This window comes from Bombus huntii, chromosome 7 (genome assembly GCF_024542735.1).
Source record: "Bombus huntii isolate Logan2020A chromosome 7, iyBomHunt1.1, whole genome shotgun sequence".
In the NCBI taxonomy this organism is placed as follows: Eukaryota; Metazoa; Arthropoda; class Insecta; order Hymenoptera; family Apidae; genus Bombus; species Bombus huntii.
The window spans coordinates 11,183-38,749 of NC_066244.1; the positions used below are offsets into that span (position 1 = coordinate 11,183).

The 27,567-nt window shown below is 35.7% G+C and overlaps 4 protein-coding genes across 8 annotated transcripts; 3 read left to right on the plus strand and 1 right to left on the minus strand.

Annotated features, from left to right (window-relative positions):
• Positions 1–11: 11 nt before the first annotated feature.
• On the plus strand, positions 12–24,860 carry LOC126867683 (omega-amidase NIT2-A-like). 4 transcript variants are annotated; one of them, XM_050622489.1, is made up of 4 exons: positions 12–441; positions 11,694–11,878; positions 12,271–12,439; positions 24,683–24,860. In XM_050622489.1, exons 2-4 carry the CDS (start codon positions 11,795–11,797, stop codon positions 24,688–24,690), a joined length of 261 nt encoding a protein of 86 aa, XP_050478446.1. In that variant the 5' UTR covers positions 12–441; positions 11,694–11,794; the 3' UTR covers positions 24,691–24,860. The 4 variants fall into 4 exon arrangements, 3 of the variants coding, with proteins under 3 accessions (XP_050478446.1, XP_050478445.1, XP_050478444.1); XM_050622488.1 differs by lacking the exon at positions 24,683–24,860 and adding an exon at positions 16,161–16,384; XM_050622487.1 differs by lacking the exon at positions 24,683–24,860 and adding an exon at positions 12,714–13,064.
• Positions 485–4,939, minus strand: LOC126867684 (venom serine protease Bi-VSP-like). Of its 2 annotated transcripts, none has more exons than XR_007690384.1 (4): positions 3,115–3,518; positions 2,846–3,043; positions 1,520–1,841; positions 485–1,191 (listed from the first exon to the last, which is right to left on the minus strand). XR_007690384.1 is itself a non-coding variant. In XM_050622492.1 (4 exons), exons 1-3 carry the CDS (start codon positions 4,561–4,563, stop codon positions 1,762–1,764), a joined length of 381 nt encoding a protein of 126 aa, XP_050478449.1. In that variant the 5' UTR covers positions 4,564–4,939; the 3' UTR covers positions 485–1,191; positions 1,520–1,761. The 2 variants fall into 2 exon arrangements, 1 of the variants encoding a protein (XP_050478449.1); XM_050622492.1 differs by lacking the exon at positions 3,115–3,518 and adding an exon at positions 4,461–4,939.
• Positions 5,320–10,562, plus strand: LOC126867679 (uncharacterized). The gene is made up of 2 exons (XM_050622480.1): positions 5,320–6,839; positions 10,332–10,562. The coding sequence occupies exon 1, from the start codon at positions 5,548–5,550 to the stop codon at positions 6,832–6,834; it is 1,287 nt and encodes a 428-aa protein (XP_050478437.1). The 5' UTR covers positions 5,320–5,547; the 3' UTR covers positions 6,835–6,839; positions 10,332–10,562.
• Positions 24,849–27,114, plus strand: LOC126868066 (katanin p60 ATPase-containing subunit A-like 2). The gene is made up of 6 exons (XM_050623237.1): positions 24,849–24,892; positions 24,982–25,270; positions 25,447–25,615; positions 25,674–25,765; positions 25,989–26,188; positions 26,339–27,114. Exons 1-6 carry the CDS (start codon positions 24,849–24,851, stop codon positions 26,697–26,699), a joined length of 1,155 nt encoding a protein of 384 aa, XP_050479194.1. The 3' UTR covers positions 26,700–27,114.
• Positions 27,115–27,567: the final 453 nt, after the last annotated feature.

Here is a 27,567-nt window from a genome sequence, read left to right on the forward strand (position 1 = left end):
TCTATTCCATAGAGCATAAGTTCATGAGCACGTTCAATGTTGTCATCGTGGATGTGGACGGGCGTCCAGCTGTTTTTTCATAACACTCGTGCGATCTTCTTTGAACTTTTGTGCCCATTCAAACACACTTCGTGACAAAACACTTTCTCCATAATGTGCATTAAATCTTTGATAAATATAGGCATCAAACATAACCTCCGACCACAAGAAACGAATCACAGCATCCTGCACTGTTTTCCTGCAAATCACCATTGCAAAGCGCCATTACTCGCGCAACGGTCACAAACGAATTGACGTAACACAAAGAAACCTGCGCAGCAGCACTGAACAGATATTGACGTCATACGAAGAGTGCAGATGGATCAATACGGTCGACAGAAGTTTTAACTATCTGGAGTGCGGATAAATTTTTACTGAGAGTCGTATAGGAATCTATAATCTGTAAGTACACCTTTGGCTGAATGGAAATTTCTCTTACATATAGTCAAAAATGCTGAAACTGTGTATTGAATTGGAAAGTGATAAAAAATAAGTGAAGTTTCGAGGTTGCATGTGATTGCATGAGTACACAGGACGTTTTTAGCGAATAAAAAATAATTTTGAAAGACACGAGACTTATCTTGTATTTTATGCACTCTCTGTGTCCGAATTTCCAGAAGCTCTCTATCTTATGAAGTGTTTTAGATTAGCCGGAAAATTTTGTACGTACGTACAAGAAGTATACGATCTAAGTGGAATATTCCATTATTCTCTTGATACAACAGAAACGAAATTTACAGAACTTCTCAGAAAGTTGGTTTATTATTACCAAATTTATAGAATTAATATACGTTTATCATCTTTACATACCTAAGTCGTGGAGGTTTATCGTGCGTAAAAAATTAGTGTCGTTTCAAAGTTACATTTCGTACATTTTAAGCCTATAATTTGTAACGTACAAAACAATGTAAATTTGAGCTGTTTCTTATCTCCACAATAAGAAAATCCAACTTTACGTTTTTTACACAATGATATTTATGGAACAGTAATATCATATTATTGCATCGCTTGGAGAATGAAGTCAAGGTACGATGTGACCCTAGTGTAAACGCTGGGATACCCAGCTGTGCCGCACTTATAAGCATAAGACACAATACCTATTAAATACGAGGTTAATTCATGTTGTATCAGCAGTGGTCCGCCGCGGTCAGCCTGAAAGGATCGTTAAATTTTTAATCAAAGATACTGAAATATATCGATCGAATTGTATTGAAATTATACTTATATACAGTAATAATCTTCTATTGATTTGTGTATTGAAATACTCCAATTTATAATGTACATGTTATATGTATTTTGAGCAAAACTAAGATTAGAAGGAAATTAGATTAAATACCATAACGAGGTGTGAGAAGTGGGCAAAACTATTAAATTTTGTTTATCTATTATTTTTAATGTTTAAGACGTCGATTTGATGTTAATTCGAATCGACGTGTCTTCAGATACCGTATAGTTTGTAGTAACTCTGTAACTTAATTACCGTACAAGAATCCTCTCCACCCTGAGCATGTTCGGCGCATATTATACCATCAGTGATATCAGGTGCATTAGGAAATTTGGAATAAGCTATTTTGCATTCGGCGTTCTTAATCACTGGCATTTGTACTTCCATTAATGCATTAGGTCGTGGTCGTCCTACGAAGAAAATAAGAAAGATATTTAAGACTGGAACTGTTTAATTTTATTATAAAATTGATATCACTTACTATATCTTAACGCTCCTCATCCAGTAACAAGGGGGTTATAGCCGACGAAGTTGCTCTTTCGTAGGGGCTCTTTCGTACAAATGGGATATACGTACCCTGAAAAATAAAAAAATAAATGAAAATGCAGGAAACGAATGACCAAAAGTATGAGAAAGAATTATACACGCTTTATGACACAATATATGTGTATAGTAAGAAATTTCAGGATATGATACTTTAGTAATACTCAATAGCATATATATATATATATATGTCGGGTTGTCATTAGGATTTGAATCACGAAATGTTTCTTCATTTGAATTAGCCATTGTTTTTACAAAACAGAGAATATATTTACACGAATAAACAAGGTTTTACAAAATATTATGAATAATGAATTTTGTAAATGATATGATTATTTAACAAATGATAAATTAAATTATTAATTATATTAAAGAATAATAAGTTTTATTGAACAATAAAAGGAACGAATAATATATCTTACGAATTACTAATTTAACGAATAATGAAAATTAACGATTGATAAATTTACAAATATTAAATTTAATTTACGCTATAAACAATGATCCGGGGTTCAAACGAATCCACGGCCAACGGGAATACTTTAAACAATTTTTATAACACAAAAATACGTTTGCTGAATCACTCGGTAAATTACTCGATGTATCACTTTCCAAGGCAATCACACGAATGAAAATCTGATTAAAGTCTTTTTTTTTTTTTATACAACTGCATTTGTTTGTTATATACTCGCTGGAAACATCGAGAAGGTTCCAATCGTTGTTGCTAGGCAATATCTGTCAAAAGTTTGTTGTATACTCTTTGGAAACATCGAGAAAGATCCAAACGCCGATACTAGGCAATTTCTGTCTTCATCAAGCAAAACGTTTATCCCGTGACCGTGGCTACGTTCAGCGACCAGTTGTCACCTCGAACCCACTTTCGCTTTTCACAAATGTCAAACAATTACAAATGGCAATTACTTAATTACAGTTATGATAAAATCTAGACTAAAGCATTAAAAGGCTTCCTCAAAATTGCATAGGGAAGGCTCCAGTTTTCATTTCATCTCCGACATATATATATATTTGAGGACTTACTCGAAAATGGCACCTCCTCCACCAATCTAAGAATGGCAATATTATGATTGTGTATGTTTTCTATTCCATCCATATGTGCACAATGTGCTGCGGTCAAAACATGCCTAGCCGATATCAGGGAACCTCCGCACTTCCATAGTGGTTTGTCTGGGTTTCGGGGATTACGAAAACCTAATGCAGCGATCCATGGCCAAGCGCCTAAAATGCAATAGTCATAGTTGTGAATATACATAATTTTTTCTCACATAACGAGTAACAACGATTATTACCTATTCGATATTCGATCATACAGCAGACGATAAGTACATACGTACAAATACTCTGAAATAGAGATTTGATAAAGACAGAAATTAAATTTTTATTCCAGTGGAATACAAATTATTAAATAATTCTATATAATTTCTATTTGAACTATACTGAACTATAAAGTTCAAACGTGTAATTTCTGCCCTAACAGTTTTTGATCTCTATCCATATTATTACTCCTATATCAATTTTTTATTTCAAGCAAAAAGATACTCTTCCTAACATGAAGTAAAAGAAAGAAATAATTCAAGTTAATAAGTAAAGTTACTACCGATAAAGTCATAGCATTATTATTTAGTCTAATTGAAATGTACATTGATGTGCTGTTTAATGCCTTTAAAGTCCATTCTTTGCAGTAAATGGCTTATTATTAATCGGAAAGAAAGACATAAAACGTACCAAGTTCAGCTGGTTTACCATCGACCACCCTGGTATGAGAGACGTTGCTAAAACCACAGTATGGTGGTCGCAAAGCCTTATACTTATACACAGTTTTTATTAAAATTTTTCTCTTCTCTTTGTTTGGATCGTTCGGACAGCAAACGATCGTAACATTGACCTGGTATCTGCACACTGATCGTCTATAAAAATCGGTGGCTGTACGGTACTGTATCTGCCATATTTCTTGCAGAGGTTTACATTTTCTGTAGTCAAGGCACCTGCCTTCTTGATTGTCCGGTGTGGTACATTCTGGATCAAACAATTTTAAAACATTTATACAGTTCAAAGATGCGTAAGAAAGCGACACCGATTACTCAACTTTCGAAGTAAAAAGCCGATCAAGTCCACCGGATTGCCCTACAGACACGTATTAATCCGTAAGAGTGAGTCATCATGTTGATAATAATTATCTAAAGAAACTTTTCACGTGAAAATATAAAATTTTAATTGATTAGATATTGTGTTAGCCATACTTAAGAAAGAAAATGAAAATGAATGAAATGAAAGAAAAGGACTACCTTCAACCTCATTTTTTAAATAAACACTTTGTCAGTTTTTCGGTAAATAAATTCTTAGGAATTCAGGACAGTTTTTAGTGAATCATTTTGTTTCGACCGTTCGCGGAGAGACGCGATCGCGAGATAGCACGTCAACGAGAGTTGTAAGTTCCCGTTACGATTAAATAATCGACGCCACGAACTGATCGATCCCCTTATTTCGATTATGATAATAAGGGTAGTTCAATGAAATTCCACAGAATTAACACAAATAAATTAATGTTTATTTCAACAACTTATTAACTAGAAAGGTATAAATGGAACAAAAAAAATGTAACTGCGTTTTGGTTGATAAGTAATGCGCGACATACCACATGTGTTGACGGTTCGACTTCTCGAAAAGTTCTGAACGCCTTTCGATTTTTTTCGTTTTTTCTGGAAGGCGACCCCCACTACGTTCGGATCACGCCACATTCTTTTACTGCGAGGTAAAATACGGGCCGCGAGTCGACGTTTCTGGAAGTCGCCCTGCTTAATGAACCATGCGCTTGCCACTACAATGTTTGTTTGCCGGGCAGACGCGACGATCCGTCTGCGACATTATAGTGCCGCGATCGATAGTTAAGAATATGACCTATGGTAAGCCGCATGGCGTAACATTCTCCCCCCGTTGAGAGGGTACCGATCAAACTAGCGAGGTGTGGTTGAAGTTCCCATCTTATTTCGTCTCGGTGGCTAGTTGTTCGGGTTTCTCGAGATCGGGTTGAATTGGCAGTGGGACAAGCCTTTTGACGCCCCGATCCAAAATGCTCTTTGCCGTCTGAACTGTAGCTGTCCGGATGACACTGTCACGACCGGCATACTTCAAATCCGACGGACTGACGATAGAGATAAAGCACTCGGCGACAATGTATATCGCTGAAGTGCCTAATGAACCATCAACATCCCAACGGTCCTTCCACCGAAGGTTCTAGAAGAAAGAGCACGTGGCAACGATCGCGGACGCCTAGCAAATGCATGGACGGTGGGGATGTTGAGGGATGACAAAAGAAAGTAATCGGATCCGATCGAAAGTAAAATCATAAGAGTCAGTCTTAGAAAGTCACGCCTAGAGTTCGGAAGTAGATTGTAAAGTGTATTGATGTTAGAAAAAAAATAGTTTTCTTTTTTTATTTTTTACCTCAAATTCCTTTTTTTATTTTGTTATTTTACGTGACACTTTGACGATCCTGCCAGGATAGTGAAAAGTGTTTGTTCGGAAACCAAAAGACATTCATTATCTACGGAAGATCGAATTATTTGGGACTATGGTCATCCGCAACAACAAAGTAACTATCACGAACCAAGTGAAGTAACAATAAAAGTTAAACTGAATTCCTTTGTACGTTACCGTGAAAGAAAATTTAGCTTCAGTAGCCAAGACTCGTCTTCGTCTGAAAATTATAAATCAGCGCAATAATGTCTAAGGCAAACGAATCTCAAACTTCAACCTCAACTGACCCAATGTTGCGAGCAATATGGGACAGTATTCAAAAACAGAACGAGAACATTGCCCTTTTACGAGAGGAAATGTTACGTTTGTCTATGCAAAATGACGAAGAGAACAGACACAGGGCAGCAGAAATCGAGAATCTCGGGAAAACCGTTGCAGCGCTACGGACTGGGTTCGGATCCCCTGCGACCGATGAATTTGCTTCCATTCTCACCGAAGACAATGAAAGTGCGTCGACAGCAATCAATCGTACCGTGAATATGGGAAAAGCACGCAAACTGTCAGGGTTAGCAGCTTCAGACACCCCACCTGTCCACCTCGACATCGAACAACCCGAGGTGGAAGAAAGAGGCTATTTTCCGCCCGCTCCTCCCACTCTACGAGCTAAGGATGCAATACGCTACATCCCAACGCTCAACGGAGATGATGATGTAGGAGTTGAAGACTTCATCAAAGAAGTGAGAAGTATGAAGGATCGCTGTATGGAGCAAGATCTATTGCTAAAAGCAATAAAAGTGGAAAAAATCGTGGGGAAAGCAGCCCAAAGTATTCGCAACATTCCTATTGAGTGTTACAGTGATCTGTACGACGCACTGAGAAATAACTTAGCAGCACAAGTGACTTCGGATGAGTACCAAGAACAATTACGAGAGTTGAGACAGGGACGCGAGGAATCAGTGCAAAGTTTTAATATTCGGTTTAGAAGAATACTCAACCGTTTGCTGTACGCAGTAACCAATGAGTACCCACAACCACTAACACGTAAAATTATGACTGAAGAAATCACGAAGAAGACTGTTCGTGTGTACCTAAAGGGACTCAGACGCGACATAGGGCGAATACTATTAAGCAGTGAACCCTTGAATCTTCCGGAAGCTGAAAAAAAGGCAGCCGATGTAGAACGCTACTTGCGAGAAGAACGACAACCTAATTGGTCATGTAATCGCTTACCTTCGGTTAGTAATCGCCCCGACAACCAGCATATGCAGATGAAGTGCTTCAAGTGCGGAAAGCTGGGACACATTGCTAACAAGTGTCAAAATTTTCTACCACCGAGCCAGCGCGATCGACCACCCGCAAGGATTCAGGCAGTCCAGGAATGGGACGAAATACAAGAAACAACATCGAACCAGGAGATGGACGAACCGTACGAGACATACGAGTCAACATCGCCACGGGAAGATTACTCGCAATACCTTTGTCAACCCGAACCGAAGAGCGAGTATTTCTGGTCGACACAGGAGCAGGGATAAACCTGGTGAAACGTAACAAAACTGTCAACGCGATACAAATAGGGCCTAAACAAAAATTTTCTATGGGACGAGACAAATACGAAACTAACGAATACGTAACGAAACGAATTTTTGGACAAAATCACATTTTTCACATAGTGCCGAATAATTTCCCTATTATCGAGGACGGAATCATTGGGCTACCATGTTTAGAGAAGTATAACTATTCAATATCCAATGACAAAATCCGATTAAACGACAAAACCATTTTATTTCAGAAACCAATACATTTGACTCCTGGAGAAAACAGAGTTCAAACAATCTATTTGGAAGGCAAACCAACTAAAGTATGTTTTATCAACACTGGTGAGCAAAACATTGAAATTTCTAGCAATATTCAAAATTCTCATGACTTTTCCAACGTATCAAAACTAAAAAGCCTAGTGAGAACAGATCACATTGAAAAACCAATCCGTGAATCCATCGAAAAGATTATCCTCCATTATATTGACATCTTTAATTTAGAAACCGATCTTTTACCCTGTACTAATTTAACTCAGCACACAATTTCGTTAACCAAAGACAAAATTATTAACACACGATCGTATAGACCACCAGAATGTCACCGTGACGAGATTTCGCGACAAATAGGAGACATGTTGAAGAAAAATATTATAGAAGAATCCGAATCCCCTTATAACTCTCCGGTATGGGTAGTTCCGAAAAAATTAGACGCCTCAGGAAAACAGAAATGGAGGATAGTTATCGATTTCAGGAAACTAAATGAACTCACAGAACAAGACGCTTACCCTTTACCTGATATAGACGACATTTTAACACATCTAGGAAACGCAAAATTCTTTTCGGCACTTGATTTATCCTCAGGATTCCATCAAATTCCAATGAACGAGAAATCTAAAAAATATACCGCTTTTTCGACACCGCAAGGGCATTTTCATTTCAATCGAATGCCATTCGGACTTAAAAACGCACCCGCTACCTTTCAAAGATTAATGGACAGAGCCTTAGCTGGACTTGTAGGAAAATACTGCTTTGTTTATTTGGGTGACATAGTGATATTCGGAAAAACGATTCAAGAACATAACGAAAACCTCACGATAGTATTTCAGAGACTCAGAGAATTAGGACTTAAATTGCAACCGGACAAATGTGAATTCGTAAAACCGGAATTAGAATACTTAGGCCATGTAGTTTCATCCGAAGGAGTCAAACCAAACCCCAAGAAATTAGACGCTGTAAAAAACTTTCGATTACCTCGCAATGGCACGGACGTGAAATCATTCTTAGGTTTAGCAGGTTATTACCGCAAATTTATTCGAAACTTTTCCAAAATCGCGAAAAGCCTTACAGACTTAACAAAAAAGGATACACCATTCCATTGGACTGACAAACACCAGATTAGCTTTGATACTTTAAAAGACAAACTCTATAATTTCCCAATATTAGCTTATCCAGACTTTAACAAAACCTTTACCTTAACTACCGACGCAAGTAACGAAGGACTAGGAGCAATACTGTCGCAAAACGGTCATCCTTGTTGTTACATTTCAAGAACACTGAATCCACCCGAACGAAACTATACCACGACAGAAGAGGAACTCTTAGCCATCGTATGGGTCGTGAAAAGATTAAGACAATATTTGTTAGGACAACGCTTCATTATTCGAACCGACCACCAAGCTCTTAAGTGGCTACACAATTGCAAAGACCCTTCTAGCAGACTGATTCGTTGGAGACTTAGACTCGAAGAATATGACTATGAAATCGAATATACAAAGGGTAAAGATAACACAGCTGCAGACGCTTTATCTAGAGTTCACGCAGTAATTCGCGACGAAGTAGTTAACCTCGACCTAGTAATTGATCACACTAATTCATTCAACGCATGGAAAGACAACAACGAGAATCCGAAACTCTTAGAAATTAAACCAAATGACCAAACATTTTACCAATTAACTCGAAACGACTTAGGAGAATACGACGAGACACTTTGGATCAGAAGACTTTACAAAATTCTTAAAGATACAACAAAAATCGGCATAGGAAATAACGATTTCACTGAATTAGAGAAAACACAGATTAAACTCATGCTAATATATTTTAACGACACGTACAAGAAAATTACTTATGCACCTAATCCCATCTTAAAACTAGACGAAAACGAAATAATACAAGCAATAAAGGAAAACCATAACGACACCGTAGGACATTTAGGGATACAGAAAACGTATCAACGGATCAAGGATAAATTCAAAATTTCCGGACTTTTAGAAAGAGTAGAAAACTTTGTGAAAACATGCGACACATGTCAAAAGGAGAAACTAACACGTATCAGACCCAAAGAATCCCCACAAATCTCAGACACGCCACTTAACCCTAACGACAAAATCGCTATGGACATCATAGGACTGATGACGAAAACCAAACGCGGAAACCAATACATACTTTCAATACACGATGAACTTACGAAATATCTGATACTAGTTCCCCTTAAAACGCAACGAACTGAATCCATAATTAACGCGCTCATTGAACACTATATTTACATATTTTCGGCACCAAAAACGATCCTAACAGATCAGGGACAAAATTTTGTTAGTGATTTAATGACGAAATTTGAAGAAGCTTTTAAAATCAAACACATCAAAACAATTTCATTTCACCCACAAAGTAACGGATCCCTCGAAAGAACGCATGCCTCAGTTAAAGATTTAATTCGTACTGCATTACACGACAATGACAAAGAATGGGATGAAGTACTTAATTTCATTTGTTTAGGGTACAACACCGCGAAACATGAAGGAACAGGATTCTCTCCCTTTGAATTGACCTTTGGGCGAAAAGCTAACTTACCTTCCGCAATATCCAAATTTCCCACACTTACCTATGATGATATGTACTCACTTTGGCAAAAACAGTTGAGTAAATATTGGGAAACAGCTCACAAAACACTTATTCAGAATAAGCAACGATACAAGCGAGACCAAGAAAGAAAGATTGTTAAAACTCAGACTGTGTTTAGGAAAGGAGACTTTGTTTTAATTCACAACGACCATAAAAGAGATAAGTTGGACATTGAATGGTTAGGACCCTACAGGATTAACGATGTGAAAACTCCTTATTACATTATTTCTATCGACAATGCTAAGAAAAAGATACATGGTAACCGATTGAAAGCGTACTTTTTTCAGGATAATGCTGACCCTAGCACTAGTAACAATACCCTTAATTAGTTGCCTTAAATTCACGGGATAGGAATTACGCTTTGTAAACAAACCCAACCAATTCACGATCGAAAACTACAACATGATTACGCCTCTGAAATTATTAGCTTCTCGAACACTAACAAATATTGTAAAATTGCTATATTTAAGATTAACGAAATAACTTTTGTACCATTACATGCAGAAAATCAATTCATAGCGATCCCTGAAAAAAAAAGCGTAAACATATCCTTTGATCTACATTTAAATAACTCCATTCTACTACGATCTTAGAGGACCAAGATCAATCTAACCAGGGGGGTATGTCACGACCGGCATACTTCAAATCCGACGGACTGACGATAGAGATAAAGATGTGGCGGCACTCAGCGACAATGTATATCGCTGAAGTGCCTAATGAACCATCAACATCCCAACGGTCCTTCCACCGAAGGTTCTAGAAGAAAGAGCACGTGGCAACGATCGCGGACGCCTAGCAAATGCATGGACGGTGGGGATGTTGAGGGATGACAAAAGAAACTAATCGGATCCGATCGAAAGTAAAATCATAAGAGTCAGTCTTAGAAAGTCACGCCTAGAATTCGGAAGTAGATTGTAAAGTGTATTGATGTTAGAAAAAAAATAAAGTTTTCTTTTTTTATTTTTTACCTCAAATTCCCTTTTTATTTTGTTATTTTACGTGACAGAGGGAACGTTGTCCTCTCTGAGGATGACGATTGTGCCCTTTTGGATGCTGTGTCCACCCTTGCTCCATTTATTGCGGTTGGTTAGCTCGTTCAAATACTCCTTATGCCAGCGGTTCCAAAAATGTTGTTTAAGCTGTTGGATATGCTGCCATTTGGAGAGTCGGTTCGATGGAATGTCTCTGAAATCTCGATCACGTAAGCACATTAATGAATCGCCAATGAGGAAATGTCCGGGAGTGAGGGCTAGGAGATCATTTGGATCGGTGGAGATAGGAGTTAGCGGGCGGGAATTGAGGACTGCTTCTATTTCTATGATAAGAGTATTACGGTGTTAAGCTCATATGTTTCTGTTTCTCCACTCGCGCTGCGCCATAATATCCTTTGATATTTCCGATCCTCTGGTCGTACGAGGAATTGCCGATACATTTTCTCGATGTCGCCAGTGAGTACGTACTGATGAGCGCGGAATCTAATTAATATACAAAATAAATTGTGAATTGATTCGAGAATATAGGATTTCCCCATTTTCATGATTATCGTGATTTTTGTATAAATATATTTTTTAAGATACTAATAATTAGGTACTTATAAATTAGTATTATCAATTATTTTGCATTTATAATTCCGCCTCTAGTATAAGTGTTAATTGAAAACTAACTTTATGTTTCAAAAAGTACTAGCAAAGTCGTTGAGTAACAAGCCACTGATGCTAACACAAATAGCATTGTCGTAATTAAATATTTCTAAATATTCATTTTTCATTTTGAACCTGTAGAAACAATTTATTATATATACTATTAGCTAAGTAATTGCATATTTAATTAAGTCGAAATATAAAACTTAGTTATTTTAATAATTTAAAAAATAAAAAACTGACAAACATTTCAATTTAATTTATGGTTGGAACAAAAGACAGTTATTCTTCATTAATTGAAATATTGCAATGCAGAGTACTTTCCAAAATACGCCGAGAGTATTCCTGATGGTGAAACGAGCGTTGCTTCATCGAACGCAGCTAAAGAAAACAACATCTATGTAGTTGGTGGTACGATGCCTGAAATAGAGGGCGCTAAATTGTACAATACCTGTACTATTTGGGGTCCCGATGGAACTTTGATAGCAAAACACCGAAAGGTAAGTAATATATTCCTTTATGGCTTTGAATTTGAAAATATTGGGGTGAAGAAAGTGACTCTATCTAGGAATAATTTAGGAATATACATATATACATACGTATACTATAACCAATTCTATAATTTACGGTTTATAAAATACGTTATGATACGGGAAACGCCCATTTTTGTTGTAATGTGTTTGTTGTTGTATAAATTTTTCACATACGAAAATACTTATTTTTTCTCCTTTTTAAACATTATTAAATGATAAGATTTTTTAATAAAAGAAAGTGATAAAAACGCTGTCAGTTATTAAATAAAAAATAATTAAAGTTTAGGAGTTGGTAACTTTGATATTAAATTACAAAAGTTGCAGCAATAGAATTAGCGACCACATTTTTATGTTATTAGGTACATCTATTCGACATCGACATTCCTAATAAGATTACTTTTCGAGAGAGTGATTCACTCAGTCCTGGTAACTCCCTAACGACGTTCGATGTGAAGGGCTGCAAAATAGGTATTGGCATTTGCTATGATATTAGATTCGAGGAAATGGCACGCATTTATCGGAACAAAGGTACAGTAACTTAATCGATCAATACTTAACTAGCAAAAAATTAAATATCTTTCTTAAATATATTCTATATAAAATTAATATAATCTGTAACTCTGTATAAAAAGAAGCTTAATTTAAAAAACCAGTATATTTGCTGAAAATGAAACAAATAAAGGAATTAGAAGCACAATAAGAGGACTGTCCTCGCATATTCAGAAATGATGGAATGTAAACCGTGCAACTACGATGTTAATTGGTATTCGGTGGCTTCATATTTCCTGCTTCTCTGGGTTAGGTTGCCAAATGCTGATATATCCAGCGGCATTCAATATGACCACTGGACCATTGCACCATGGACCATGCATTCAATATGACCACTGGACCATTGATAATCAATTATACGTTGCCTGCATATCACCGGCACGTGTTCCTTAAGCAAGTTACGTCGCATGGGGACATACACAGTTGACCAATCCCTGGGGAAAGATTCTTTACGATTTGGAAACTCAAGAGAATATGGCAGTCACCGATATCAAAAACAAAAAAAAAAAAAAAAAACTGGTGAACCGTGTGTTACCACAACGAGACCCGCGATGCTATTTGTCGCTTTAAATTGTGCCGCAACTCGTTTTTGAGATCTTTGCCAGGGGCAAAATATGCTGAAAATATATTTCTGGCTTTTCTGGGGTTTAACTGAAATATGACAAATAACGTTGTGAAACATATGTACTTATGACTTACAGAGTAATTGAGTGTACAAAATATATAGTATACATAATAGCCAGCGATTTAGGGCTTTAAAAGATCAAAAGAAAAGAAAAGAAAAGAAAAGAAAAGAAGAAAGATAATATGTTGTGGCAGTCTAAGTCGATCTAAGAAAATAGATAAAGGGAGGGAGGGGCAAAGCTAGTTAATCTGGAAAGAATCCAAGCGTCAATTTCAAGCATTTACAGAGAATCAAGCGGGCTGGTTAAAGTCGTGAGTTGAGCGATTATCCCGCGTTAGGTTCAATCAGGTTAGTCCCACGCGAAATTGATCCAACCATGCGAAAACGAGTGTATTCTGATTTCTGTCGCAGATACTTCTGGCTAGTGCAGTACCTACACGGTGGTTGTTGAAATAGCCGCTTCTCATCTATTTTCCGCAGCGCGGACATCATCCTTTGATCCCTTACGACTAACGAAGTTTTCGAAGATGTACGGCAGTTTGAGATTCTACTTGAAAATGATCATGATTGCGGTCTGTGTGCCGTCTGCTCTTCTTTTTGTCCTTCCGTTAAAGACTGGTAAGTTGATACTGATTAATTATGCGATCGAAACCATATATAATGGCTACAAAAATGCCGCTAATATAATATTCCTTCTTTCTTGTATCTGTCTGCCTCTCAGGTCGTTTTACTAATTACAATAAGTAATTTCGACTTCTTTGCGCTCTCTTTTAACGCATTGAAACTTGATCCAGTTTCGAGAAAATGAAAAATTCGTTTCTTCTCTTTGCTTCCCTGTTCCTTCTTTCCTCCTTTTTCCCTTTTTACATCGCTTTGTTTTACGTCGCAATTTACATTTATTTGTAAAGTTTGAATCTCGTCGATATTGAAGATGTTGAAGCTGCAAGTATGTATTTCATTTTAATCCATTCGAGACCGAGATTTAATTGTAAGACGATACCTAGGTGTCGGTACGATCTGAATGTTTAGTTAGAATGATTCTGTGTTTTACTCTCTCCAGGGTATCCTTTTCATACTTTGATTTTAAATCGATGACAATCTTAAATAGTATGCCTCATATTTTTAAAATATAAAATTATATACTATGTTATTCTATAATGTATTATGTACAGTTATATATATATATATAATAATTCTATATTGAAAAAAATATGAAATTGACATGATATATACTTTACTACATAAGTTATATATAAAATATGTATACTATACCCTTGCCTACTGACTGATATGAATTTCTTTCGGTCTCGAATGCGTTAAAAGAGAGCGCAAAGAAGTCGAAATTACTTATTGTAATTAGTAAAACGACCTGAGAGGCAGACAGATACAAGAAAGAAGGAATATTATATTAGCGGCATTTTTGTAGCCATTATATAGGGTTTCGATCGCATAATTAATCAGTATCAACTTACCAGTCTTTAACGGAAGGACAAAAAGAAGAGCAGACGGCACACAGACCGCAATCATGATCATTTTCAAGTAGAATCTCAAACTGCCGTACATCTTCGAAAACTTCGTTAGTCGTAAGGGATCAAAGGATGATGTCCGCGCTGCGGAAAATAGATGAGAAGCGGCTATTTCAACAACCACCGTGTAGGTACTGCACTAGCCAGAAGTATCTGCGGCAGAAATCAGAATACACTCGTTTTCGCATGGTTGGATCAATTTCGCATGGGACTAACCTGATTGAACCTAACGCGGGATAATCGCTCAACTCACGACTTTAACCAGCCCGCTTGATTCTCTGTAAATGCTTGAAATTGACGCTTGGATTCTTTCCAGATTAACTAGCTTTGCCCCTCCCTCCCTTTATCTATTTTCTTAGATCGACTTAGACTGCCACAACATATTATCTTTCTTCTTCTCTTTTCTTTTCTTTCCTTTTGATCTTTTAAAGCCCTAAATCGCTGGCTATTTTGTATACTATATATTTTGTATACTCAATTACTCTGTAAGTCATAAGTACATATGTTTTACAACGTTATTTGTCATATTTCAGTTAAACCCCAGAAAAGCCAGAAATATATTTGCAGCGTGTTTTAACGCGTCCCTGGCAAAGATCTCAAAAACGAGTTGCGACACAATTTAAAGCGACAAATAGCATTGCGTGTCTCGTTGTGGTAACACACGGTTCGCCAGCTTTTTAAAAGAGCTCTCCGTCTGCTTTTTCCTCTCTTCCCTGTCTCTTCGTTTTTCCTTAACAAGCGAAACCATTTTCGCGAGGACGAGAGTATGGAAATGACGTACTGGCAATTTTGTTTTGTGATAATACAAGCAGCTCGGTTTCAGTGAATTAAACTTGGCCCCAAGCTTCTACTTATCTACCTTCCTTTCCTTTATTTTCCCTTCTATATCGGTTTTGCGGTTTTCCACATTTCCATCACAATAAACCATGTTTTTTCTCGATTTTACATGTTAGCCAATGATTCACGGCAAAAGCGTCGACTGTAAAAATATTTGTAGTTGCAATAGCAACAAGTATGTTTTCTCAAATAGAAAATATTGGGAGCGTACACGCTGGCAAAACAATTCATGAATAGCTCGTCCTCTGCTTGTTATTTGTTTCGATACTGTTAGCAAACAAATTCATGAAACATACTGGTATAGCGTAAAATGAACATAAAAGTTTTGCGTACACTTGAGAGCTGAACTTTGGTTTTATACGTATATTATACATATACGCATACAGTTATGTATATGTATATATATATATATATATATAGAAAATTCCTTAGAACTTTGAGCTTAATAACATATTAAAATCATTAACATTAAGGAGGTGAACTTTACTTACCAATTATCAAAGTTTCTTCCGCCAAATAATACATAAAAATTGAAAAAGATAATGTAACTAGTTTTAACTTTTTTTTGTGTTATAATTTGAATCACTCGATTTATCCGACTGAGGATGGTCGATCGCAATCTCAATTTATACGTATTCTCATCGCATGAAATAGATCACATGAGGGATTTTCAAAAGTCGATGGAATATTAATCGCGATTAATTATTTGTAGGTGTATTCTGTGCGGCTAAAGCAGTCACCTAATGAATTATTGAGTACCAGGAATGTTAGCGGTAAACAGGATTGCGGCTATGAATGATTCTCTAATGTCTATATTAGAGATGAATTTGATAATTTATCCTCATAATATGCAATCCGCTTTTAAGTGGAAATCATAATTAACAATTTCTGTTTGATTAAATATGAAGAGCAGATAAATCGATACGCTTAAATCAATATTAGAATTTCTTAACATTTTTATCAAATATTTTAGCACTGTAAAAGCGTCGTAGTAGAGAAATATTAGGTTGTTCCAAAAGTTTCTTTCGTTTTATAAGAAAGTAATAGATGTACAACATTTTTCGTTTTATATTATTTTATTGAATTACGTGTGATCCACCTTTTTCCAATTTAATGTAAAATAATATAGAATAACATAAAACAAAATATGTTGTGCAGCTGTCATTTCTTTATAAAACGAAAAAAACTTAGGACAACCTAATAGGAATTTACTTTTATTATCCATTATAAAAATGGATTGTTAATCCTCTAGGAGATACGAACAATATAATTGCAATTAATAAGGAATAAGCTAGCATAACTTAAACCAGCTTTTGCAGAAAGCTATTAGCTAAAGATGTTTATTAAACAATGACAACATGAATTTTCTTAAGTACCCCATTTGGTACTTAATCTACTTCGTAAGTACTGTGTGTCCTAGCCTTCAAAGGATGCAATTTTAACCAGAATGTTTCACATTACTTACCCGTATTATTTCCTTGTAATATAATTTATATTTACATTATCTACGTTACGTTACATTCTACGCGTTAATGTAATGTGATTTTTATTTCTAATCGAAGTTATTCAAAATTTGTAGTATCTCAATAAAAAATTAATAGCCTGCAAAAACTTCACAGAAGCATTAGTATCTTCGAAACTATTGAATTCAAATGGCTAATATTCCTTAACAATATGCACTCGACGACGTTTATCGAGAGAAGTATGTGGCGTAATAGTTAAACTTTCAATTCATATACATATATCGTTTATAAAAAAGTAGTCATTCTGCTTTTGTGATCTGTAACACACTATAAATTCTCATAACCTAACTAACGCGTAATCTTCTGTAACGTATTAATATAATATAGGTATGTATATCTCGATTTTGAGCAACCAATTGGTGCTAAATAAGCTTTAGTACATACTTCTTACACGTAACAAAAGACCAGTTAACATCTCTGCTCTTAAAAGAAAAACGAAAGAAGCTCTGAAAAGCTGCAGAGTTCAGGTCGAATAACACCAGCTCAGATAAATGACCCTCTAACTTACTTTTGTCCTCATCGACGTCAGTGATTTTGAAGCTAGTTATAAAGTGCACTTCTCAGCCAGCGTCCACGGCAGTCAATATTATTTAACGGGTCTTAACGCGATGTAAAAAGGGAAAAAGGAGGAAAGAAGGAACAGGGAAGCAAAGAGAAGAAACGAATTTTTCATTTTCTCGAAACTGGATCAAGTTTCAGGCTGCTCGCCAAAGAGTCTGTAGCTAACGAGACAAGATTAGACAAACCACGCTTTAAAATTGCCACAGAACTATAATAATCCTCGAAATCAATACGATTCGTCGATCCATCGCCTGATTAAAAAATGAGATAGGATGAAGCTCACTAGTCGGCCTTTGAACTTTCAATAGCGCTTACGGCTCGTATACTCTAGTTTGAATGCTACAATGTAAGCCAAGTCAGCTGTAACTAGCGTTCGCGTGATTGTCGCTATCTATTATTCACGCGTTACATGTTCACCAGACAAACGCGTCTACCGGTTGACATTGTTTTCTGTCCTGAGTTTCAAAGCAATTATGTTGCTTCGTGTAATCAAATCTCGCCAAACTAACGATAAGTTCTTGTTTGATCTTACACAGTTATTAAAACTATACAAGTTAAACCAATCTAGCCTAAACAAGTAATGTCGTTATATATTCTTTTTTAAATCTATATATTGTTTAATAAATCGTGGTTAGGATATAGTAGCTGACAAAAATATTCGGATAAATATATTTGTAGAAACATTTTAGGAGTGTATTATGCATAGTGGCACTATTTAATACTGTACTGTGACTATCATGGTCGTGTTGGTATTATTCGAAACTAATCTGAAAATCTGTATGGAATTTGTAAGATATTTAGTACGAGTACTGTGCATTACTGATATGTACACAACCGAGACGAGATAACGAAGGTACTGCTCTCCATCGTTCATCGCTACGCGTTGCTAATAGCAACGTATAATGCATATATATCTCGCAAAGACCATAAAAGTACCCAATGGAACCACGTTTAATATTTGATAATAATGTCCCATTACAGTTTCGTCATTTTCAATTAATTAAACACGACCCTCTCTTTAAAAATTAGAAGATAAAATACGTAATACAAATCTACTCGAAATCTTTTAAACCTTACGCACGACCTTACGGACCTTACTTATGGTCTTTAAAAGCAGCAGGGATTAGCAGAATATTAACTGCGAATTTTTCTTGGACCGCAGCATGCAATATGAAATATGGTTATTAAAATGTACACTGAAAATTTCATATCCATAAGATACTCGTGCTTGTAGGACCTTGAAAATGAATTCTTAACCCAAATAGTCGACCGCGATACTCGAGAAATTTTGTGAAGCTGACGTCAATACCAATATGTACCGTCGTTGTGCTATTATTTCGTGATAAGCCGTATTGATTGCACTTCCATTTCACGGAATTAATTTTTCCACACAAAAAGTGATAACGATAATCGAAAAAAGAAAAATATACTACCACATTTCGTATCAGCATACACAAGCGCACTCGATTTTACACGAGTATACAATTTGCAAATTCGACGGAACGATCGGATTTAATTATTTTTTCGATATTTCAGGCATCAAGTTCTATTTACACATCGAACGTTGAAATACGGCGAAATACAAAATGTACAAACCACTTTGGACATTAATTAACTTTAAACGTTATTGATTAATTAAAGAAACCAACCATTGTGTTGATTTTTACATTTTGAAAAATTGTTATCCACTTTTGCTTTGTTTAAAAATTGAAAAAAAATACGTTTATTGTAAGTCACGAGTATCTCTTTTATTTATTTAAACTTTAGATCAAATATTACAATTTATAAATATATCATTTATTTAGATATACTTGTAATATCTGTTTTATAAGTTTGTACAACCATTTATCTATTTATCTATTTTATTTGCACATAATCTTTATAGACTGATTTTGTAAAGAATAAAAAATTGTGATTCTATTTAAAAACGATCGTGTCAGACTCAAGTGATAAGCGATATATATTTCAGCGATATATATATATATATATATTCAGATTTCACCATCACATAAACGGTGCTATTGGAAACGTTTCACAATAGACGTCTTATAAGCGCCTGCGATGTCCATCATATGTAAAGCTATACCACTGAATCACGGCCGCCATTTAGTGATTAAGGTCGATCACTTAGAGTTGTTAATCCGACATAATGGCGAGCCATACATCGAAGACATTATTGGAAACACAGTTACAGTTTAATTTCAATGAGTTTATTTGCAAATAAATGTGTACAATATATTTTAGAGGTTTTAAATATTATTGCTGACTAAACTTCGCGTCTGCGCATCATCTTTCTTTAACTTTTTTTGCATTTTCTTATCGACGCATGAAGACGAAATGCGTAAATTTTATTATTTATTTAAACATTACTATATTGTGCTCAAAGTAGCGGAATATCGTTCTATTATCAATATATGAAGAACTAAAAGAATTAAAAAAGAATTTAAAAAATATGTAGTTCAATCAATACTTCGTGTATTTTTCTATCTCCACAAGACAATATCCGGACCAGTTACGCTTACAGTATCAACAAAGATTTGTCCAGCCATACGGAATAAGTCGTACTCAGTAGTTTAAAAGTATTAACCGCACGAACTCCAGAAACACTTTTGAAGTAACTTTCGAACCAATAAATCCCCGAACTAAGAACTGTCATATTTCGTCTCTATTTATCGAATATTGTGAGAAAATGCAAAAAAAAAGAAGTTAAATAGAAAAAGTACTTGGAAACTTAAAAGATAAAATCTCGAAAAATCTCTTAATACTTTTTACTGTCGTCTTGAGACGCAGCATATGTTAAGCTTCTTCGTAGTTACAACTTTTACCGCAGATGTAACGAACTGACAAATGCTTCGAATGGCGCGCGCGCGTCAACGCCTACACTTAAATTTTAAATAAATGTTTTTAAATAAATGTTTAAAATAATACATTAAATGTATTACCTTTCTTGCGCAATTTCATTTAATTTCTTACGATATGGAGGGTTTAATTACGTTTAAGATATCTATTTGAATCTTTTAAATTCGAAGTTTTTTAAAAAATTACCTTAAACTTTATAAAATTAAATCGTTTTTCCACTTTGTTGTATCATAAAATAGTTACTTAAATTCAAACCTTACCGTCGTCTTGAAATATTCTATATTTTCCTCGTCTTAAAAAATCTCCCTACAGAAAGAATAAAGAAGAATAAAATCCCATACGTTAAATTTCACGTGATTGATGGAATACATAACGATAACGAGAACTAACTAGCGACAACAAGCGACCATTAGCAAGGACAACTGGCGACTGTAACTGTCGTCTCTATGATGTATGGCGACTAAGGAGAACAGCCAGCAACTACGGATGACATGTAACAACCAACTGCCCCACTTCTAAAAGGCAACTAACTTGCAAACCCTTTGATGGTTTCTGTAGCGTGATATACCCCTTGAACGTGGTTAAAGAATGTGGTCGCCGCTGGACGGCGGTTTGACAGCAGAGCGATCTCGCCAATTCAAAGCTTGACATTACAAACTACCGAGAATCATTAGGCTCGTTATCGAGCATCTAGCTTTCAGAAGGTGCTTTATCATATGATATGACTTCACGATATTTTTATAGCAAGAAGAATGGCCAACCTCTAACAAAACAAATTTTTACTAAGTGCTGCATGTGAGCTGCAGGCCGGCCTACTAGGGAAATTTGACGAATGAATAAACTAAAATATATACGAATATATTCGTTATATCATAAAATGCCCGCATTATGTTATCTAACACCATAGAGGAAACTAAATTTATATATTAAAAAATTGGAATATCTGTTATAAGAGAGTTAATTAAATTCTAACCTATCGATGACTCCATAAAAACCTTTATTTCCTAAAAATGTATATCTTCCAAATTCTCCTTAAAAAGTATCATAGAGAAAATATGAAATCTGAAAAGTACATCACGCTGATGCCTCGATCAACCCTCGTGCTTCGCAGTCCATGTGTCCGAGCGATGAATTCCCTCCAAACAAGGAAAAACCAAAGGGAGGTCTTCTTCGAAGGACGTGAGAGGGTAAGGGAAGCAACGGGAACGATGATCACGCGATATACTGGCGGCGTATGTATAGAACGGCTGTTGCGAGAGAGTTCGCAAGAAACAAGAAGAAAAAAGGAATCGTAGGCCGACGCGACTATACGCTGTCGACGGACAAACAGCGACTGAGCCTAACTGAAACGAACTCTGTCGCAGTATGAGCACAGGCTACGTTCGCGGGTCGATCGAACACGTTCTGCGCCTTTCCTCGGCACCAGCGTCAAAACCACCCTCGACGAGCGCAACGCACTGGTGCACCTGCAATATTAACCACTGGTCTTTCCTTTTTCGCGCGATATTATATCAGCACCTATGATACCATTTCAAAGACCGCAATCAAAACATTAAATACCGCATTAAAGCCATACAATAATTCGCAATATTCATTCGTAAACGTTATTGTATATGTGCTTAATTAATCGTTATTATGTTTCGAATGATTTACTACCTCATATTCCATAAGCAGATATATGGTTCATTTTCATCTCAAGTACGATATAATTTGTAACAAATATTTATAATTCACAATGTAAAATATTTATAATTCATTGGAAATATTATTCTATCACGGTATAGTGGTCAAATTTCACATAAATCACAAACATATGGTAGTCAGAAGCTATACTCACGACATGACAAATCATGATGATGTCATGAAAAATGGCGTCCGTCCATATATATATTCAAACGCAACGAACAAGTTCGAACTTTTCGAGAATAAACGATTTGTTCGATAACATCTGTCGCGAGCTTCTCTTCCTTTAACGATAACAATTGACAACTAAAGCTCGAGAGGCTCGTAAGGATGAACAGCGACGAGTATCTAGAAGCTATGTACTCACCTGGGCAAGGAGACTCCAACACCAAGGACGTTGGAAGTTTCGAGAAGCGAAGATGGAAACTGAAGTAGCACGTCAGGTCAACTCTGGCAAAAACTGCTAAAGAAAGAAAAATCCAACTAATTTGTTTCCAACAATAAAATGAAATTAATTTGTTTCACAAATTATTAACTGGATATTATTCAAAAATTATTCAAAATTCGCTTGATTGATTCACGGCCCGGGACACTTGGGTCATGCCATTTTGGTAATGGACGAAAATGGCAGAAGGAAGAACGACCGTTTTTTTCATATTTCTCTTTCCCCGGGAAACGAAAGAATGCCCGAGCACCTTGTTTCATTTCTTCTCGACATCAATTTCAATCTTTTTAAACGAAATATAATCTGAACGATGAAAAGTTCATTCAAATAATGCTCCGCGCCAGACACTCACGAAAATTAAGAAGAAACACGGAAAATTCGCGAATAAAACGGATTTCTTTGTCCCAGTGAGATAATAAATCTCGTACACGTATTGGTTTTTAAAATCAATATATCCACCAATGTGCACTCGTTTAACAAGGGTGATGGAACGTGCCAAAAATCTCTCAAGAGGGTCTTGGCAACGGAAGAGTCGAAAATGTCACAATTATGAATGAAAAATTCGAATAGTTGCTGATTTTACAGTCGAAATCAATAAAGAACTCCAGATATTCCCCCAATTAATTTACAATAAATTCGCGAAAATGATCGATTGCTGACGTCATTGTATTCTAGAAAGATTGTAAAACGATAAGAATTTATTGAAAAAACTTATATTCGATGATAACACTTCTAATAAGAGTACTAAGAGGAGCGATTCTGTACTCACCTTCCTGCCTCGAAGTACCGAACGCAATTAACCATCCGCCCAGGATGGAACCGTTCGGAACTTTTGTAAGTCACTGCACGGCCGCTGCTTATGGTGGAAATGTAATAAATATAAGTACAGAGCGCGTGAGTGAACTAAAAACGCGATAGAGAAGTAGAGAGAGGATGTTCCGTCCTTGTCTAATGACACGCACTTGTACAGGAAATATGTAACAGCGGTATACGAGCAGCGTCAGTGTCCACTAGTGTGCATGCCTGATTAAACAAGGACAGGAAGTATCTATACATGGTGTTCTCTTTCTATTTCCATGTTGCATCCATCTTACTATACAGTACACACACTCAGCTATTCTATCATTATATTTGTGCGTTGCTTATGTGTGAACCAAACATTTCCATGACAACAAATCGTTTGTCTCGTGTTTGATGCTCGGTTTTCAACAGAGTTGAAAGAATTTTTTAAGAGAAACGTAATGGACGGGTTGTTTTTAAAGTAATAAACGGAAATTCTCGTATCCATTGAGAAACGATAGGCGATTTGAAAGTGTCACTATGAACGGTGATTTATCGATGCAAGGTAGTATGAATAAGATATTTTATAATCTGCGAAAAAAGATAAGGAATATTCTAGATTTTAGATTTTAGAATTTCCACGTCACAGACGAGTGTGTTTTGTTATTTGATTTGTAATATTGCTGCAGTTCTCTTAATAGCTGTTCGTTTCATGCGATACTCGCACATAGTATCTATGACTTTTGCTTCTAACAATTTTTATAATTAGGCTGTATCAAATATTTTTAACGTTCGTGTTTCATGAAAAATCATGTGTAACTCGTTGAATTCGCAAATGTAACAAAAAATTACATGAAAAACCTTATATTATTGTAATGAAAAAATAATTATATTAGGAGGAGAGTCGTATTTCGGAACGTCATCGGAACATATTATACCTTGTATGTGATTATTTGGAACACAATGGGTGAGTATATTATAATTAAAATATATTCCTAGTTCCAATTCTTTTGAATAGTGTCAGTGACCAATCGAAATAGAAATCAGTGGACACCATGGAAAGAGAAGGCGAAATCAAATTTGAAAATTCGACATCGGTAATTCAGTAGTTAAGAATAACTCAATCGATAATGTAGATTAACTAGTTATAAACAAATATATGAAGTATAAATTCAAATTATTCTTATCCATCTAAAAATTGGAAATTAAAAAGCAGAAGACAAGAAATTATCTTCGAGGATTTATATAGTAAATACATTCTTTTGCCTGTCTTACCTAGAGATAAAACAGTTGTTTGATGGTTATCTTATAGTGTTCAGTCATTGCGAAAAATATTTTTAATCAGTTAAAAACTATAATTAATTAAAAACTACATTTTTTTAGGTATATAGACGTTAGCGATGTATTATTCCGGGAAGCTCGTCTATCTCCCGAACATCGGGTTTGCGACAACATCGATTTGGAAATTATCGTTGCAGAGTATGAAAATTATTACAAGATGAAATTTCAAAAATATCCCATATTGTGTAAGAAAATAACTGGAAGGGAAATGACGAAGGAAGTGACGAAGGAAGTGACAAAAGCAAGCAAAACGTAAGAATTTAAATTATTTAACGATATTAAACGGTATTCAACGTATTCAACGTATCGTATTCAACGTATCGTATTACAATATGATCCAGTGTTTGTAGAAGTATTGAGACAAAAGCCAAATCTGTTAGTAAACAAGCAAGAAGTGAGCCTGTGAAAGAGACGAATCTACAGCAGAAGATAACTGATGACAATACGAATCATATTAATCTCGCAATGACACTGACGTCAATATTCCCCAATGAGAGTGATGGACGTTCATCAGAAGAGCTATTTAACGTCCCAATGGAACAATCCATGCAATCGAAGATATTGAAATGCATTGAAAAGCTTTATTCAGATAATCCGGAATTACGAAAGATTGCTGAGGACATCTCATGCGTAAGTTATTTTCGATTAATATACGTATCGTAAAGCTTTTAAACGATAAAATTCCCGTCCATAAACCGTCCAACGTATATCGACGATGACGTGATTTCAGTAACGCTTCAAATATCAAATTACGTAACACTTACTTAATATAGAGAAGACGCCATTTTATCTTTGTATCGTCACAGGAGATCATAGTAAACAAATTAAATGTACATTGGGATGACGTTATAGGCCTAGAGGAATGTAAAACCGCTGTTAAGGAGGCCGTTGTGTATCTCCTTAAGTATCCTATCGTTTTTGATGGCCCGTTTTCCCCCGGGAAAGGTATTTTGCTGTACGGCCCACCTGGTACAGGTAAGATACTCGTATTCTTTTCATTTCTGTACGTGTTTACAAGAAATATACAAAACAGGGAAAACGAAGTTAGCGAAGGCAGTCGCGACAGAATGCCATTGCACCTTTTTTAACATAACTGCCAGCTCATTGGAGAGGCGATTCCGAGAAGTATATACGTGTAAGTTGCTTTGTCTATGTAAGTTTCTTTGTTCCTTTGTCTATGAAGGAGAGATTCTAGGTATAAAAAGATTTGATTTTATTTTTCGTCATTTATATATAAATAGAATAGTTGTTTGGAAAACGAAATGATATCATATTCGTGATGAGGCAATGAATTTAAGAAATTTCGAATATAATATTTAATGAATAATACATTTGTTAAACTGAACAGGTTTTATTTGAACTTGCCTATAGTCATTCGCCTACAATTATTTTTATCGACGAGATTGACTGGATCGCCACAAATAAAGGAGACTGTATATTGTCTGAACCTGCAAAGAGATTCAGATCAGAACTTCTTTCTAGATTGGATGGATTAGTGTCTAATGAGAATTCTAATGTAGTTCTTCTGGCTACAACTAATTCCCCTTGGTACGTATATCACGTTATTTCAATGTTTTCTAAGTAGAAAATATCGTAATATTTCTCCAAATTCCAAATATGTTATTGTGTTGTTTGAAGTATTCCTTCATTATTATTAGTATAATAGAACGATAATATTTATTGTAAATATGTTATTAGGGGCATTGATGCAGCTTTACTCAGGCGTCTCGAAAAGCAAATATACGTATCATTACCCAATGAAGTTGCTCGACTTGGTATATTCAAATTATACCTTAGCAACCACTTATTAGAAAATACAGATATTGTAAACCACATAGTAAAATGTACTGAAAGATATTCTTGTGCAGATATAAAATTGCTTTGTAAGCAAGCGTGGCTACTAGAAATAAGCCCGATATGGAGGAGACTTGAAAAGAAAGAAACACCTGTTACCACTTTGAAATATGAATTAAAAAGTTATGAAATATTAGCAAAATTGTTAAAAAAAATGTCACCTACAGTTATGCAAATAGATAAATATGATACGTGGAACAAATAAATACGCAATCGTAAGGACAGATATTGAAAAATATAAATAAATGGATTATCGTTCGAGAAATCATTCGCATGTGTGTGCATGTGTGTGCATGTGTGTCATGTGTGTGCGTGTGTGTGCGCGCACGCGCTATAGGCTAAGTTTAAAATGTTCGGTTGTATTATATCCTTGTATTATATATGTCGGAGATGAAAGGAAAACCGGAGCCTTCCCCTTGCAATTTTGAGGAAGCCTTCTAATGCTTTAGCCTAGATTTTATCATAACTGTAATTAAGCAATTGTCATTTGTAATTGTTTGATATTTGTGAAAGCGAAAGTGGGTTCGAGGTGACAACTGGTCGCCGAACGTAGCCACGGTCACGGGATAAACGTTTTGCCTGACGAAGGTGTGGATCGGTTGTATTGTTCTCCCTAGAAATCACATAGAATTGTACTTTAGAGATGTCGATATAATGGGACACACGTTGTATTAGGATCTCCATTAGATTAGTAATCTCCAGACAGAAACTGCCTAGTAACGGCGTTTGAATCTTTCTCGATGTTTCCAAAGAGTATACAACAAACTTTTGACAGAAATTGCCTAGCAACAACGATTGGAACCTTCTCGATGTTTCCAGCGAGCATATAACAAACAAATGCAGTCGTATAGCGAAAAAGATTTTCATCAGATATTCATTCGTGTGATCACCTTGGAAAGTGATACATCGAGCAATTTACCGAGTGTCTCAGCAATTGTAGTTTGTGTTTAAAATTATTCTACACATAGTAAAGAGTTATCCCGTTGACCGTGGATTCGTTTGAACCCCGGAACATTGTTAATAGCGTTAATTAAATTCATTATTCGTGAAACCTATCAATCGTTAATCTCATT

Excerpts from the sequence above, each read along its gene's own strand:
- LOC126868066 (XM_050623237.1), top strand. The coding sequence starts at position 24,849 with ATGACGAAGGAAGTGACGAAGGAAGTGACAAAAGCAAGCAAAAC. Across the intron at positions 24,893-24,981 it reads GTGACAAAAGCAAGCAAAAC|TGTTTGTAGAAGTATTGAGA; the intron begins GTAAGAATTTAA and ends AATATGATCCAG. Across the intron at positions 25,271-25,446 it reads TTGCTGAGGACATCTCATGC|GAGATCATAGTAAACAAATT; the intron begins GTAAGTTATTTT and ends GTATCGTCACAG.
- LOC126867684 (XM_050622492.1), bottom strand. The coding sequence starts at position 4,563 with ATGTGGCGTGATCCGAACGTAGTGGGGGTCGCCTTCCAGAAAAAACGA. Across the intron at positions 3,044-4,460 it reads TCGAACCGTCAACACATGTG|GCGCTTGGCCATGGATCGCT; the intron begins GTATGTCGCGCA and ends ATTGCATTTTAG. Across the intron at positions 1,842-2,845 it reads GGAGGAGGTGCCATTTTCGA|GGTACGTATATCCCATTTGT; the intron begins GTAAGTCCTCAA and ends TTTATTTTTCAG.
- LOC126867683 (XM_050622487.1), top strand. The coding sequence starts at position 11,795 with ATGCCTGAAATAGAGGGCGCTAAATTGTACAATACCTGTACTATTTGG. Across the intron at positions 11,879-12,270 it reads TGATAGCAAAACACCGAAAG|GTACATCTATTCGACATCGA; the intron begins GTAAGTAATATA and ends TTATGTTATTAG. Across the intron at positions 12,440-12,713 it reads ACGCATTTATCGGAACAAAG|GTTGCCAAATGCTGATATAT; the intron begins GTACAGTAACTT and ends TCTCTGGGTTAG.
- LOC126867679 (XM_050622480.1), top strand. The coding sequence starts at position 5,548 with ATGTCTAAGGCAAACGAATCTCAAACTTCAACCTCAACTGACCCAATG.